The sequence below is a fragment of the Oryctolagus cuniculus genome, chromosome 9, assembly GCF_964237555.1.
Source record: "Oryctolagus cuniculus chromosome 9, mOryCun1.1, whole genome shotgun sequence".
Classification (NCBI taxonomy): domain Eukaryota; kingdom Metazoa; phylum Chordata; class Mammalia; order Lagomorpha; family Leporidae; genus Oryctolagus; species Oryctolagus cuniculus.
In genome coordinates, this window is record NC_091440.1 from 110,428,183 (window position 1) to 110,445,575 (window position 17,393).

At 47.9% G+C, this 17,393-nt stretch overlaps 1 protein-coding gene across 6 annotated transcripts in view; it reads left to right on the forward strand.

Moving 5' to 3' along the window:
• APOLD1 (apolipoprotein L domain containing 1) overlaps positions 1-10,573 on the forward strand; it is a 65,867-nt gene extending 55,294 nt beyond the window's left edge. For 4 of the 6 annotated variants that reach the window (XM_051850267.2, XM_051850268.2, XM_070049400.1 and 1 more), the window contains one exon: positions 6,425-10,573. In XM_051850267.2, the coding sequence (XP_051706227.2) occupies positions 6,603-7,343 (741 nt within the window). In that variant the 5' untranslated portion in view covers positions 6,425-6,602 and the 3' untranslated portion in view covers positions 7,344-10,573. Of the gene's footprint in view, positions 1-1,977; positions 5,659-6,424 lie in introns of those variants that run through there. The other 2 variants (XM_002712661.5, XM_070049401.1) reach the window with 2 other exon arrangements.
• Positions 10,574-17,393: the final 6,820 nt, after the last annotated feature.

Below are 17,393 nucleotides of genomic sequence, written 5' to 3' on the forward strand. Positions count from 1 at the left end.
GACTATGTCAACATAGAGAAGTGTGTAACTGCAGGAACGTTAGGTGGAAAAACGAACTCAGACTCGTGTTTAAACACTCGTGTTGAAGAATGTTTGTGTACATTAACAAAGATCGGAGGCCAATTTGGAGAAATAAAAATGACCAGATTTCAGTGTTCACTGTGTTGTTTTTTTCCTGGCTTCCAAGAATGTTTGACAATATTAATGAGATCCCATGCGAGCTAGATATCCTCAAAATCATCGGCAGAAAAAGTACTCTAAGTTATCTACTAGGTTGTATATTCCAAGAGATTACTTAATGTTAAATTCTCGTAAAACTGCTATTAAAACAATGACATTTCTCCTAGTGAACTGAATACTTTTCATGAGTTAAATTCAGCAAGCAACTTTGAGAGTTTATACCTAGAGTGCTTACATTCTCATGAAATTCACAAAAATCACGGCCAAAAATCCTCAAGTGAGTATCTGTTGTGTAATTCACTTTTCTTCATGTGAGTGAATATCCATATTAGAACAGATTACAAGGAGAAGTCTGGAAGACCTGTGGCCTAAACTTCACATTCACAGATTGTTTCAATTTCATACTTTTGATGTCTCCAAAAGAGGTTCTGTAAACAGTCACTGAGATACATGCATGAGGAGTAAAAGGGAAAAGTGATTGTTGTATAATTTGAAACTTGTGCTATCTCACTACTGCAGTGCACTATGAATTAATATCATTAAATCCTGTGGTTACATTATAAATTAAACATAATTTTATATTCTGTTTTAGAATTTCTTCATTTTTTAAATTCACCAACAGCCTGGAGGTGGCCTGGGCATCAGGGGGATTCTGAGAATAATTATCAGTCTCTTTAAAATGCAATAGTTTTGGGGCACGTATTTGATGCATTGATTAAGATGCTGTTTAGGGGGCTGGCGCTGTGGTGCAGCAGGTTAAAGCCCTGGCCTGAAGCGCCGGCATCCCATATGGGCGCCAGTTCTAGTCCTGGCTGCTCCTCTTCTGATCCAGCTCTTTGCTATGGCCTGGGAAAGCAGTAGAAGATGGCCCAAGTCCTTGGACCCCTGCACCTGCGTGGGAGACCCGGGGGAAGCTCCTGGCTTCGGATTGGCACAGCTCTGGCTGTTGCGGCCATCTGGGGAATAAACCAGCGGATGGAAGAACTCTCTCTCTGTTTCTACCTTTCTCTGTAACTCTGTCTTTCAAATAAATAAAATAAATCTTCAAAAAAAAAAAAAAAGATGCTGTTTAAGACACCCACCCACATCCCATACTGGAGTGCCTGGGTTCAAGGCCCAACCTTGCTCCTGATTCCAGCTTCCTGTTAATGTATACCCTGGGAGGCAGCAGGAGATAACTCAAGTATTTGGGTTCCTGCCACCTGCATGGGAGATCTGGGTTGAGTTCCCAACTCCTGGTTTTGGCCTTGCCCAGTCATAGCTGTTTCAGGCATCTGAGGAGTGAACTAGTAAATGAAAGTACTTTGTCTGCCCCCCGCCATGTTTTCTTTTCAAATTAACTTTTTTAAAAAAGCGATAGTTTTAAATAGGTGCCTAATACTAACAGGCTATTAATAATTATACAGGATAAACACCTGGCAAACTACTGTCCACCAACCTTATGGTTTCTGCTGCCATGTACAAGTGGTCAGAGTATCAGAAGTTTCTAAAACAGAGGTTCCCAACAGCAGCTGCAAGTCAGACTCACCTGCATTTTCCCAGGCCCTGCTCCAGACGTCCGGAATTAGACTCTGCAGGGCTGGGGAGATTCCCATGCTTACAAAGCTCTTGACCTCTTGCTTCCTGCACTGAATGCCCTTACGGCTCTAGGTCTTGGAATCAAGCTGGCTATAATGAGGGTCAACCACTCTCTGCAGTGAGGTCACCCTGGAGTGATGTGTTACAAGGGAAAGAAGAGAGAGGGAGGAGGAGGAGGAGGGAGAGGGGGAGAGAGAAAGAGAGGGGGAGGGGAAAAGAGAGAGAGAATCTCTTTTCTGCTGCTTCACTCTCCAAATGTCCACAATGGTTGGGGTGGGAGCTGAAGCATGAAGCCAGGAACTCAACCCAGGTCTTTCACATGGGTGTCAGGAACTCAACTACTTGATGCACCACCATGGACTCCCAGGGTGCACCTTAGCAGGCACGGTGAATCAAGAACTGGAACTGGGTATAGAACCCAGGCACTCTGGGCCAGCGCCATGGCTCAATAGGCTAATCCTCTGCCTGTGACGCCAGCACACCGGGTTCTAGTCCCGGTCGGGGTGCCGGATTCTGTCCCAGTTGCCCCTCTTCCAGGCCAGCTCTCTGCTGTGGCCCGGGAGTGCAGTGGAGGATGGCCCAAGTGCTTGGGCCCTGCACCCGCATGGGAGACCAGAAGCACCTGGCTCCTGGCTTCGGATAAGCGCGGTGCGCTGGCCACAGCAGCCATTGGAGGGTGAACCAACGGTAAAGGAAGACCGTTCTCTCTGTCTCTCTCTTTCACTGTCCACTCTGCCTGTAAAAAAAAAAAAAAAAAGGAACCCAGGCACTCTGATGTGAGAAGCGGGTGCCCTAACCTGCCACTTAGCTGCCAGGCCAAATGCCTGCCCCCAGTCCACAAATTTTTGGAGGGGAAACAATTCTCACATAGAATTTATGATCAAAATACCTTCAATTGTTTCTCAAATTTCTTACCATGCTTTGCTGTATGAAAGTAGACAAGTGTCGAGTCAACAATGCTCTGGTCTCAGTTCTTGTAAATAATGTCAAGGTCAAGCTTCTGCAGCCAGAAAAACTGCAACTATCCCAAACTGTCAGATGACTGGGTTTCTCCCTTCTTCCATGATAAAGGAAATATGGGAAAAACTGGTGCTGAGCGAAGTGAGAAACAGTGCAGGATAGGGGCTGATCGCAGTACACTGTGGTCTACTCTCCTACACCTTCAATTTCTCCATCTTCCTTGTGTCCTGTCATTCCTGACGCTCTAAAGAAGATCCCAGGAAAATTCCTCAGCCACAAAATAAAGACAATGTCCAGGGAATCTGGGGAGCAGAACAGAACTATAGAGTCAGGGCTCTTTCAAAAAAGGGAGGGAGGGGCTGGCATTGTGGCTGGCACCCCATTTGGATGCCAGTTTGAGTCCTGGCTGCTCCACTTGCAAACCAGCTCCCTGCTAATGCACCCGGGAAAGCAGCAGAACATGGTCCAAGTACTTGGGCCACTGCCATCCATGTGGGAGACCCAGATGGAGTTCCTGCTTCCTGGGTTCTGGCCTGGCCCAGCCCTGGCTATTGGGGTCATGTCGGGGAGTGAACCAGCAGATGGCACATCCCTCTCTCTCTCCTGTCTCTAACTCTGCCTTTCAAATAAATAAATCTTTAAGAAAAAAAAAAAAAGAGGGTTTGCTCCCTCCTTATCCACCCTGCCTCCCCACCCCCACCGTGCCATTGCTTCTGGCACATCTCTCAGGTTTGCGGGGGCAGAGGAAAATATTCTTCCACATCTTACTGCAAAAGTGTAGGTACATACCAGAGGCATCTTGATTGAAGTGATATTTCCCTTTCAAGGAGCTGTAAACAGAGTATTTGAAGATGAATCGAATTCAGAGCCATCATGTTCAAAAGGTCTATGGTTTTGTTGCTAAATACAAAGTATTTCTATGAAATGGGGATTTAATCATGCTCTAGAATCAAATGGCTGCTAAGGCTTTCCAAATAGGGGTGGGTGTCTGGAGTAGCAGTGAAAATGCCCGTATCACATATCAGTGTCTGCGTTCAAGTCCAGGCTCCACTTCCAATTCCAGCTTTTGTGTTAATGTGCACCCTTGGGGGTAGTGGTAACGGCTCACATACTTGGGTCCCTGACACCCACTTGGGAGATCTAGATTGAATTCCTGGCTCCTGGTTTCAGTCTGAACCAGCCTTTCCTGCTGTGGATATTTAGAGAGGAAACCAGTAGATGGGAGATTGCTGTCTGTCTGTCTCTGTCTCTCTGCCTATCAAATAAATAAAAAATAAATAGGGGCCAGCGCTGTAGTGCAGCGGGTGAAGCTGCCACCTGCAGTGCCAGCATCTCATATGGGTGCCAGTTTGGGTCCCAGCTGCTCCACTTCCAATCCAGCTCTCTGCTGTGGCCTGGGAAAGTGATGGAGGATGGCCCAAGCCCTTGGGCCCCTGCACCTGTGTGGGAGACCCAGAGGAGGCTCCTGGATCCTGGCTTTGGATCAGCGCAGCTCCAGCTATTGCAGCCAGTTGGGGAGTAAACCAGTGGATGGAAGACTTCTCTCTCTCTCTGCCTTTCCTCTCTCTGTGTTACTCTGACTTCCAAGTAAAATAGATAAATCTTAAAAAAAAAGGAAAATACTTTCAGTTTAAATAAATAAATAAATAAATAAAAACAAGATTTCCAAATGAACCAGAGAATACCATTTAAGTTATATACCAATTTGGTCTTCCTTATCTGAAGGTGAGAATGTTAGAAGGGTGACGTATCTGGGGCCCTGTGGCAGGACTGAGTTCCCAAGCTGGACTCCAACTCCTGAGAACGCCCCACTGACAACTTTCTTCCACATATTGGGGGCTGAGGCAAGTCCTGATTTATGCAGATACTTGTCCTTCAGCCCGTGCTTCACTAATCTGTAGATGGAACCCATTTATCACACTATCACACTGGCTACAACCGCTGCATCAGATGAAAACCAGGGACGCAATGTCCCTGCTGCCGTTTAAAGTGTATAATTAGCTCCTGGTGCAGCCTGACCCTGCTGGCGTTTCCGACCCACTCGGCCTGCCGTGTGCCCTGAGACCTCCAATCTCTTCTCCACAGATGGAGACGCCCAGCCCAGCACGCAGCACATCCCGTGGGGCGCGGCCTTGCATTCTTAAAGCTGCATGGGGCCGCGTGTGTTTCCACCACTCACAGACTTGCAATGCTTTTTCAAACACAGGCGTGGAGTCTGAGTGGCTACATCAGCTAGAAGAGGGCTGGACACCCCCACCCTTTGCTTTTTCAAAACGGTTTTGTAACGGTGACCTTCCAAGAAACACTATAATCGGTCAGCCTGGGGTGTGTTCGAAGGCCTCCCAGATGGCGTCATTAGCTATTCTCAGGAGAGGAAAGGCAGGGTATCCCCCCTGGGAGAATGACAACACGTGTTTCAAGTCGGGGAAGAGCCTGTGGTTCTCTTCCTGCGTGTGGGGGAAAGCGAACACACAATGTCCACTTCCTAACTGCGGGATGTGCTGTGCTAGCAGGTCATTTTCCACTGTGTCACTTCCTTCTGGATGAAGGCAGCAGGGGCCAGCACAGGAAACAGTGAATTCTCAGGATGAGACAAGGCTTTCCCAGGGCTGCTATTGGTTCTCGGGAACTATAAAGCTCACCCATCCAGAAACAGCCTGGAACTTCTCCTTCCCAGAGGCAGCCCGAAGTGGATGGTAAGTGGGGAGCCCAGGGGGAGACCGTCTGAAAAGTAGCCATAGGCCTTGTGATGCTGGGTTGTATTCAGGTCCATTAGGTATCGGGGATGATTTTTCCCTGGAAACTTATCTCTGGTGGGTTGGAATATGGAAATGGGCACGTGAGATCAGCAGCTGTGTGTCAGGAGACCTGGCTTCTAGGCTCTGTGAAGAGTCAGCTGTCTCTAGAGTGTGTCTCTGTTTCAACTTCCTCATCACCCAGGTGAGAATGAATTCTGCCCTGATATCTCATGGTTTTGAAATGCTCTATGTCTATGACTTATCTGCCACTAGAAATTCCTAAGAAAGAGGAGGACAGTGGATACCAAGGCAAGAACCCCTGGCGAGCAGAAAAGATGGGCTTTTTACCCTAGGACATACCATTTTCTCCATTTCCTCCCATTGGTTTCAATCCATCAAGGTACCAGGCGGCTCTCAGTGACTGGTAGAGCAAACACATGTTGGCCACTTAATTTTGCTGTCAGCCACTTTCAAAACAAAGAGAGCCACAATGGTATTAATTTAATAGTTTTAATTAAACTTTTGCCAAATATTGAGCTATCTGAAGACCAGATGTGCCCCAGCTGGAATCAGTGACCCCAACCACACCTTAGGCTGGATGAATATTTAGCCAAGAATTGCTTCATGTGAGCACCAGGCTTGGCTTCTTATGGACAATATGACTTTTTTCACCTATGACAGAGAAAGGGGGAGAGGTGGAACAGGGAGGAGGGGGGAGGGAGGAAGAGAGAGAGAAATTGTGTTCCAAATCTCCCTTGCCCAAAACTATAACGAAAGAGCTTCGCAAGCCGTGCAATCCACCACTTGTGAGGCTCTTTCAAACAGAGCTACGGCTTCAGGATTGGCGTAGCCATCTAATGCCCTCTCCCATCACGCCAAGCCCAGCTCTTGCTTAACAGATAGTGGACGCAGTCCATCACCAGGGTTCCCCGGGGAAGACGCTCAAAGAGCATTATTCCTATTCGCAGATGCGGACCTGAGGAACAGAGGACCCGTGATTCCCGCTCAGATCCCAGCGCCGGCTCCCGCGGACTTGACCCGCTTCCCGCAAGGTGGCAGTAGCGGCTCCGCGGAACTTCGACGACCCCCAGCTTGAGGACGGCGGCGAGGCCCCTGGCTGACCGCGCCTCCGAGTCCGCGCAAGCCATGCAAGGCCCGGCGGCCTGGGAGCGGCGGGACGCCGACGCGCTGCGGCGCTTCCAGGGGCTGCTGCTGGACCGGCGCGGCCGGCTGCACGGCGAGCTACTGCGCCTGCGCGAGGTGGCGCGGCGCCTCAAGCGCCTCCGCCGGCGCTCCCTGGCGGCCAACCTGGCGGGCAGCTCGCTGAGCGCGGCGGGCGCTGTGGCCGCCGTCGTGGGGCTCTCCCTCAGCCCGGTCACGCTAGGGGCCTCGCTGCTGGCGTCCGCCGTGGGGTTGGGGGTAGCCACGGCCGGAGGGGCCGTCACCATCACGTCCGACCTCTCCCTGATCTTCTGCAACTCCCGGGAGCTACGGAAGGTGCAGGAGATCGCGGCCACGTGCCAGGACCAGATGCGGGAGCTCCTGAGCTGCCTCGAGTTCTTCTGCAGCTGCCACGGGCGCGGGGACCGCCAGCTGCTGCAGAGCGGCAGGAACGCCTCCATGGCCCTGTACAACTCCGTCTACTTCATCGTCTTCTTCGGCTCACGCGGCTTCCTCGTCCCCAGGCGGGCAGAGGGGGCCACCAGGGTGAGCCAGGCCGTGCTGAAGGCCAAGATTCAGAAACTGGCCGAGAGCCTGGAGTCCTGCACGGGGGCCCTGGACGAACTCAGCGAGCAGCTGGAGGCCCGGGTCCGGCTCTGCACCAAGTCCAGCCTCGGCCACGACCTCAAGATCTCAGCTGACCCGCCCGCGGGGCTGTTTTTCTGAGAACATCCTTTCCCGCCCATGACCGAGGCCAGACGCCATCCCCATGGGATGCTCCAAATCTGTAACTCCCGCAGGAAAACCCTGAGCTGAGTGCAAAGACTGAGGAAAACTGTGCCAAGCGGGAGGGTCTCCAAGGCCCTTTACCCTCACGTGTGACTTCCTGTCTGGGTTTGGGGGCTGCGGACTTTTGCGTGTTCCTGAGGGACAATGTGAACTGAAACCTTTTCCCCTTTTCTGTCTTCCACAGTGGGAGACACTCCTGTTTCAAAGTCATTTGGGGTGGGACGGAGGAGGCAAGGGCTCACTACCATGGTGGCTTTTATTTTTAAATTTTTATTTCTTTATTTTTTATTTATTTGAAAGGCAGAGAGACAGATAGCGATCTTCTGTCTACCGGTTCACTCTCCAGATGCCTGCTACAGCCAGGGCTAGGTCAGACAGAAGCAAGTAGCCCAGAAATCAATCTGGATTTCCCACATTGGTGGCAGGGGCTCAAGTTCTTAGAACATCACCTGCTGCCTCCTAGGGTGTGCATCGGCAGGATGCGGCATTGGAAGCAGAGCTGGGCCTGGAATCCAGGCACTCTGACATGGGATGAGGCCCCTGCACCATATGCCTGCCCCTGCTCTGGTGGTTTGAGCTGAGACTGGAGAGGATACCCCCCCCCCCCCGTCCCCTCCAAATTCCACTAGGCTTTGATGTCCTCAAAGTGCCCCTAAGAGGAGACACCTGTTTTTAAGCCGCTCTTCCAGAGTTTGTGGTAACAAGGAATTTCAGAACCCAGAGCAAACCTGCGCCTCATTAAGCTTCATAGGAAGATTCAGGACCCAGAGAGGGACCTGGAACTGGCTTGCCCCGCTCCTCCCTCCAGTAGCCTGGGAATGGAGCTGACTTTTCCTGGTTGGCTTCAAGCCAGACCTGCAGATGCTTCGAGAGGGGAGGCCAGCTGAGCAGTCATGAAGTCCTGCCTGTTGTATGAAGAAGCTGAGGCCAGAAAGCGGGGAGGTGACTGACCCCTTCAGTCCCTGCCATGGAGTTCAGGGAAGAGAGTGGTGGGCTGTGAGTCAGACGCTGTGGGTTTATTACAGGCTTTGTGAACAATGGCATGGCCTGGGCCACCTGATCTCACCCAGACTGGCTTCCTGTCCTGTAAAACAGTGCATACAACCTCTCAGCCAGTTGTGAGGATTGAGTTCAGTGCCTGGCTCACCAGTCCTTGGACTGGCAAATGAGCATCGCCTGACATCTCGTTAGAAAGGCAAATTCCTGGACTCAACCCTGATAGACAAATTAGAATCTCTGGATATGGGGCCCAGCAACCTGAGGTAATAGAAGCCCTCCGGGCGATTCTGCAGGCTAAGGTTTTGAAACCACTGTAACAAACGCTGATTTCTGATCCTCTTCCGGAGGTCTCATGGCCTTTCTGGAAACACCATGTCTTCAGGTCTTTAGCAGGTGGTCCAGAGCAGACTGCGTCCCAGAAACAAAAGAATGTGTGGTGGCACTAGGTAGTGCATCTGGGACGGTTTTAGGAGCTGAGGGACATGTACACCAGAAATCCTTTAGGGGGCAGTGTTGCCCACTCATTGTGGAAACTGGTACAGAAAGGAATGTGAATTTGTTGGAAACTGACCTATCGCTATTACTTTCTCTGAAAGTCACCAGACCACATATTTTTTTAAATTTATTTTAAGTTTGTTATTTAATTATTATTTGCTTTTAATTTTATTTAATCACTACATTTAGAAAAGTATTAGCAAGTTCTGAAAGGGAGACTACTCTTTCCAAGAGAATGTCACTTCCATGAGGTTGAGTTTGACTTTGGAGGGCAGGGCAAGAGCTGGAAACAGCATTGTGCTCTTTGAAGAAGTCTCTTCTTCAGAGGGAATTGTGGTTTTTTTTTTTTTTCTTTCTAGTTTTAAATGATGGTTTAAAGCAAATCACAGGGAATTGTGAAAAGAAAGAGCAGGAGTTGAGTGTTAAGTTTGTCATTGGAGTCTGGAAGTGTGGTATAGATACATGATAACACGTGTTTATCCTGAAGGTACTTTGCCAGAAGATAGCGCTTGACCTGGAAAGGGAGCCTATTTAGTTCAGGGAAAAAAAATGAGAACATATGAAAGAAGCATTTAGACCTTGGGAACCTGATGTCCTATGAAATCACATCTTACTTATGATGGACAAAATAGCTTGTGTTGAGGTGGGGATGTGCCATGCTTTCACTTTGGGGCAGTAAGAAACTTGTCAGCTATGTGTAAGAAGATATTTAGTTCTTCGATTTCCATTCCTACAACTGCAATGTTGAAAAATATGTTGAAAAGTCATTGGACCACACACAGTCAACTTGGTTGTGTTGTTTGATTACTGTGTGCCATGCATTTACCCAGCCGACCCCATTGCCTCGCACTGAGACCATGTGTCTAAGGAGCTATCATTTCAGCACCAGGGGGAAGGATTGGTGTTTTATATTTTTATTTTTCCCATAAACTGTAATTAGTCTGTAAGTTGGTTTATTTTGAAGTTGATATTGGTTTGTATTGAGCTGTGTCATTTTCTTGATTGGCTTGCATAGATGTTAGCATTTTAGACTCAGAATATACTGTGTTGTTGTTTGTATTATATCATAAAGGTACAATCATTCCCTAACTCCATCTTTTATGAATGGTTAAATTTGGATTATATTTTTCTGATACCTGATCTGTTCCCTATAAATAAACTGGCCACTTCCAGAAACAGGAGCAGGGGGGAGCTTTTCCTGTCATTAGGGTATTTGAGTATACTGAAGTCCTGAACTCCTGATGTTATAATTTATAATTTTTTGAAATGTATAATTACAGTAGCCCACTTTATTTCTACAGAAGATTGTCTACTTGAGAACAACACTTTGCCCATAAGGAGAACTCAATAAATGCATTTGAGTAATTAACCACTTAGCTGTGTTAACAAGAATTTGGTAATAAAAAGACACACCCTTCCTTGTGTTTCTCTTATGAAAATTGGAGCCTCTGCCAGGATTTGGTCAAGTTCAGTTGTGTTGGTCATGGAGACAAATTCTTACTTATTTCTTTTATGGGAATGTCAGTAAACCTTTTCCTTAATGTCTTCATTCTATGAGTAAACAGATTGAAATGGTATGTTGTCAAGGGAAGAAGGGAGAGAAGTATTTAGATTATAAGTGTACTTCATAAAAATGTCAGGGCTTCACAATACAAATGTGTTTTTATTAACTATTTAAGTGTTTCTCTGTTTTCTTGGGTTGGTAATCATTTGAATGGTTTTGTTTCACAGTAAAGGAGATTCATTTGGTTTTGCATTTCAAAGATTCTCTAGAACTACAGACTGCTCCATTAAAAAGATAGTCCACAGTAAACATTCTGATCTGTTTTTTTTTTTAAGATTTTTAATTTTATTTTTTATTTATTAATTTTATTTTTTATTCTTATTTATTTGAAAATCAGAGTTACAGAGAGAGAGAGAGAAGAGATACAGAGAGAGATCTTCCATCTGCTGGTTCACTCCCCAAATGGCTGCAATGTCCAGGGCTGGACCAAGCTGGAGCCAGGAGCCAGGATCTTCTTCTGGGTCTCCCATAAGGGTGCAGGGGCCCAAGGACCTGGATCACCCTCCACTGCTCTCCCAGGCCATTAACAGGAAGCTAGATAGGAAGTAGAGCAGCCAGGACACAAATAGGTGCCCATATGGGATGCAGGCGGGGCCTTAACCTGCTACACCACCACTCTAGCCCCTCTGATCTGTTTTTATGCACTTGTTCTCAGACACCTGTTCTTCTAGCCCCTCTGATCTGTTTTTATGCACTTGTTCTCAGACACCTGTTCTTCTTTCCTTCCTCTCTTCCTTCCTTCCATTCTTTGGCAGAGAAATAGGGAGAGAGAGAGAGAGAGAGAGAGAGAGCGCGCCAAAATGCCTGCGATGGCCAGGTTGGACCAGGCCAAAGCTTGGAACCAAGAACTCAAGTAGATGGCAGGAACTCACTGCAGCTTCCCAGAGTTGCATCAGCAGGAAACTGGAATCAGGAGTTGAAGCTGTGAATTGAACCTAGAAATTCTGATATTGAATGCACCTGGCATTCCAACCCAACTGGCATCTTACCTACTAGGCTAAAATCCCACTCCACCTGCCATTTCTAATACAGACAATGTCCAAGTCAAAAGTATTTACTGAAAGAAGAGAAAGAGAGATGTGATGTACAAGGAAAGGAAACCCAAAGTCAACACAATTAATGTTCATCAAACCCAGGTACTAGAGAGAGGCAGATAGGGTGAGGAAGGGAGCAGCATCTGTAGCGGGAAGGGAAATCCCTTGATCTTAACCTTATAAGGAAGGCTGGGAAAAGTGGTATTTTTAGTGCTGAGCCCATACACCATGGATTCTGTTAGTAATGAAGAAACAGAGGGTGACTGTGGGATGTGAACCCAGCAATCCAAACAGAAAACTGCTTGTGATTGCTGTGGTCTGCTGGAATGACTACTAGGGCGAGACCTCACCTTCCAATGCCAGCCTATGAGTCTGCACCTTCAACACATTCCTGGGCTGCATGTCACACAGTTGATGACTGCACAACCCCCCCAGAAAGGCTTTGTTAGCAAGATCCTGACTGTTGGCCAAGCAGCCACAGCTGGGATCTTACCTTGGCTGAAGCATTCAGTATTCCTGTGGTCACGAGTATCCTGGTAGCTAATTGTACTAAATCCCTAAATGTTGAGTGGACAGGAGCCTGGAATGTTACTATTTGCTCCTGGCACACTCGTAAGGGGGAAAGTCAACTCTGCTGTGGTCGGGAACAGAACGAAGAGTGAGTCCTAAGGTGTGGACACAATATCTTAGCAACCAGAGAGTCCTTAGGAGATGGGGTGTTGTGCTGATGAAGTGTGACCCCTGGAGGGGCCAGGAATGCCCCTCTGCACCTGCCTGGCCTGGTAAGAGAAGGTCCTGCAATGCGTCTTACCTGTGCACATGCAGATGGACTATATGAGGCTATATTTGCAGAAAATGATGTTGAATCCCAGTGGACAGTAGGGGTAGCAGTACTGGAGGGTCTTCCATTTGCCTCAGTCTCAGTCAAGGCCTCACACACAGGAGCAGCTGGATCCTGGCTTGTTACTGTGTGTGACTGTGGTTACCCAGTTTACCACAACAGCTGTAATGGGAAGAAGTTTTTGGTTTTTTGTTTTTGTAGATTGCGTTGGGAAGGGAATGATGTCTAAAATCTATCATTAAAGCTAAAAACTTCTTTTTCTAGGCTGCCTGGTTGTCATGGAAACATTTGTTTCTGCTCTTACCTTATTATTGAAGGTGCAATTTCGAAATGTCATTTAAGGACAGTACTTTTCTCAGTGCTTAAATAAAATGACATTTCCATAAGAGAGAAAATCCGTGTAGGGCATTTCATGATAAGAGTAGCAAGTACTTATTGAGGACTCACTAGATCCAGTTCTATGTACGATTTGACCTGTACTATCTCATTTACCTTACAAAAATCTTGTGAGATGGACACTATAATAATCTCTCATTACTGGATAAAGTAGGGAACTTGAGGGGTCACACAGCCTAAGAATTTGAGTTCTGGAAATCTCCCTCCAGAGCAATGCTCTTAGCTATTCTGATAGCAGGTATATGCCTGATATGAAGTAGTAGCTCAGATGGGGATTATATTAATAACCAAAAGCTGACAGATCCATCTGTTCATCTTGAAAACATTTATACCATGTGCTATAATTTGTGAGCAAGACAAATTTCTAGATCTCATGGCATTAACAACCTAATTGTTTAAACAGGGTAAGCTTATGCTGGCAGGTTAATTAATATGTCATGAAAATGTAGTTTGCACATGGCTAGTATTTGCAATAAATGATGTGGGTGGGCCTTGAAACTTATTGAACTTTAGCTTTGATCATAAAAACTTATATACAGGGGCCAGCACAGTGGTGTAGTGGGTAAAGCTGTGGCCTGCAGTGCCAGTATCCCATATAGGCACCGGTTCAAGTTCCAGCTGCTCCTCTTCCAATCCAGCTCTCTGCTATGGCCTGGGAAAGCTGTAGAAGATAGCCCAAGTCCTTGGGCCCCTGCACTCCCATGGGAGACCAGAAAGAAGATCCTGGCTCCTGGCTTCAGTCGGCCCAGCTCGGGCAGTTGTGGCCATTTGGGGAGTGAACCAGCAAATGGAGACACCTCTCTCTCTCTCTCTCTCTCTCTCTCTCTCTCCCTCTCTGTAACTTTCCCTTATAAATAAATCTTTATAAAAAAGAAAGCTTATGTACAGACAGATATTTTGTGATGCTGCTGCAGATCTCCCAAATATGGCAAGATTCTTGTGAAAAACAAAAACAAACAAAAAAAAAAAACAACCCGGGATGGGGCAGGTATTGTGGATGCCCCCTCTTGGGATGCCCATATAAGTGGGAGTTTGACTTCTGGCTGCTCTGCTTCTGATGCAGCTTCCTGTTAATGTGCTTGGGCAGGGAGTAGATGATGACTGAAGTACTTGGGTTCTGCCACCCTTATAGGAGACCCAGAAGGAACTCCAAACTCCTGACTTCAGCCTGGCCCAACCCTGGCAGTTGCCAGCATTTGGGGAGTGAACCAGTGAATGGAAGATCTCTCTCTCTGTGTCTCTGTCTCTCCCTCTCTTTGTGTGTTGCTCTGCCTTTCCAATAAGTAAATAAATACACCAGAAAAAAAAAAAAGCCCAGTTGGAATGGAAGAACATGATTAATAAGAACTTTTTGCTAATTACTAACCTGCTGGAACTAAAGGTACCGACAGAAGCAATGCAGACATGAGTAAAAGAATTACTGGTTCAACAGGCCTTTCCCGAGCTTATTTTAAAAACCTTGAAAATGACATTTCATGGGGTCATTCTGTTGAAACTACCTCTGACATTTCATGGGGTCATTCTGTTAAAACTACCTCTGACTCTGATTATCAATTTTCTTCTGGTTTAAGGGTGTGTACTCAGTTTTAGTTTACTAGTTAGGGATTAAAACTGCTGTAGGCTTGTGGGTGAGTCAATTGGTTAGGAATAAGATATTTGGCTGCCATAAAACTATTCAAAATACTAGAGCTTTTACTGAGGGTGTTCTGTTTTTGACATTCTCCTCTGAGGTTTTGCATGTCAAACAGTGCTAGCTGTTTACCTTTCGTTCTCTATAACTTCCCTGTAGCCTCTGACATTGCTAACTACTCAATTAAAACACTCCTCTCGAGGTCCGTGACACCAGCCTTTCTTTCTTGTGTTGCTGATTGTTTAGCTTCCTGGCTAGCTTGTCTTTCTTCTCCATGTCCATGTTCCCTGAGCCTCACACAGACCTAAGCTTCGATTCCCCCTCTCCTGCGTTGTCCAGCCCTTCCTGAGCAAGTCCTCTTCCCATGATGCCCTTGTACCAGATTGGCTGTTGGTATGGATGGCACCAATTATAAAGGATTTTCCTGGGCCGATTTGAGTTTGGTGGGTATTAGGTGAGATGAAAACAAATGAAATCATTGAGCGAAGGCGGTTTCAGGGATAATGTATAAAAGAGTCCCAGGTGTGTGTCTCCTACTAGGTGTGTTGCTCTCCTCTGAACGTCTAAGGACAACGTGTTTGTGTGTTTTGCAACATGGGCTTATCACTTGGTACCTTTTATGAAGGGCATTTGTGCCTACCGCAAGGCCCTAAAGGGCAGAAGCCCGTCACAGATGTCATAACACTTCCCCACTGTGGGGAGCAATCCGGACTAGACTAAGTTGCTCGAATTAGGACTTATTCTATGCATCTGCTCTCCCACAATATGGCGCTGGGAGAGAAGTAAACAGCTTCCGCACAGCTGCCTCCAGTTCAACCAATTAACTGTAGGACTTGCTCCTGATTGGAGAGCAGCGTACTCAGCCGAGTTGGGATTGGCGGAGGAGGACTATAAAGGAGGAGAGAGACGGCATGCACCAGGAACATCTAAGGGGAACATCTGTGCAGCCCCCGAGAAAGCCGGCCGGCGGTGTGCCGCTCCCCTGCGGAAGTGGGGAATGCGGCCAGGGGGAACTGCCCTTCCACGGAGGTGGAAGGGATAGTAGCCAACCCGGGAAGAACCAGCAGCAAACCCGGGGAGGGCCGAGCAGACGAAAGAACAGCGCAGGGTCCTGTGTTGCTCCTCCACGAAGAGGGGGAGCGACATAATGGTGCCGTGACTCGGATATGAAGCCTAGGCAGGGCTTAGTGTCGTTCCTCCATGAAGAGGGGGAGCGACACCCACAGCATTTCTCTAGCTCTTGCCTCAGGAGATGTTCCACGAGCACTTGTTGAATAAACAAAGTAGCCCACAGTCTTAGTCCTACACACACTGATCTACTCACCCACAGTCCTCATGGAAACGCTGGCATTGCTGCCTCGCACATGGATAGCTAAACCTATCCTTTTTCTCCTCTGTCATTCTGGCCTGGGCAGGTGTCTGGAATAGTAAAGGTGCCTATTGGGACATCCACGTCCCGTATGGAAGTACCTTGGTTCACTACCCAGCTCTGCCTCCCAACTCCAACTTCCTGCTAATGCAGATTCTAGGAGGCAGTGATTGGTTCCTGCCACCCTGTGGGATAAATGGCTTAACTTCCCAGTTCCTAGCTTTGATTCTGACCAGTCCTGGGCATTTGGGAAGCAGCGGATGGGAGCTCTCTCGGGGTCTCTGCTTCTGTGTCTCTGTCTCTCAAATAAATAAAATTTTAAAAACTGGCCTTGTTTTACAGGTGGCAGGAATTCAACTACTTGAGCCATCACCACTATTTCTTGGGTCTGAATCAGCAGAATGCTGGAATTGGAGCTGGAGCCAGGCATCGAACACAGGCACTCCGATGCGGGGCTCAGGTGTGCTAACTGGCATCTTAATTGCAAGGCTGGCCGGCGCCGCGGCTCACTAGGCTAATCCTCCACCTAGCGGCGCCGGCACACCGGGTTCTAGTCCCGGTCGGGGCGCCGGATTCTGTCCCGGTTGCCCCTCTTCCAGGCCAGCTCTCTGCTGTGGCCAGGGAGTGCAGTGGAGGATGGCCCAGGTGCTTGGGCCCTGCACCCCATGGGAGACCAGGAAAAGCACCTGGCTCCTGGCTCCTGCCATCGGATCAGCGCGGTGCGCCGGCCGCGGCGGCCATTGGAGGGTGAACCAACGGCAAAGGAAGACCTTTCTCTCTGTCTCTCTCTCTCTCTCACTGTCCACTCTGCCTGTCAAAAAAATAAAAAAAATTGCAAGGCTAAACATCCACCCCAGCCTAGGGGTTTTGATTGAGCTGGAGAAAAGAGTCAGACCTTCATGCACCAGCAAAGCAAACTGCAGAACTTCAGTGATGCAAGACAAAAGCAGAGGAAGGTAATTACATGTTGAACCTGATGTCTCATCCCCATGGGCTCTTGAACACATGGAGCTGGCATAAGAACCCAAGCCCAGGCCTAGGCCAGCACTAATCCCTTGCTAAAGCTATCCAGTTTTGTAGCTTAATCATAAAGTTACGGTGCTGAGAATGAACTTCCTGTCCTCTGCCCAGAGTGGGCTTCTTTTTTTTTTTTTTTTTTAAGACTTATTTGTTTGTTTATTTGAAAGTCAGAGTAACACAGAGAGAGAAGGAGAGACAGAGAGAAGCAGAGAGAAAGGTCTTCCATCTTCTGGTTGACTCCCCAACTGGCTGCAAAAGCTGGAGCAGTGCTGATCCGAAGCCAGGAGCCAGGAGCCTCCTCTGGGTCTCCCACATGGGTGCTGGGGCACAAGGACTTGGGCCATCTTCCACTGCTTTTCCAGGCCATGGCAGAGAGCTGGATTGGAAGTGGGGCAGCTGGGACTCAAACTGGTGTCCTTATGGGATGCTACCACTGCAGGCGGCGGCTTTGTTCACTATGCCACAGTGCTGGCCCCAAGAGTGGGCTTCCTTATGAGGAATGTTATCTAAAGAGGAGACTTCAGAGTTCTATGGGCACCACTTTCCACCTCTCCAGCTTCCTTATCAGGTTGGTAATCCACATTTGTCTCTCAGAAGAGGACCCTAGGACACTATTTCCTTTGGTGTGTAAGAGATATT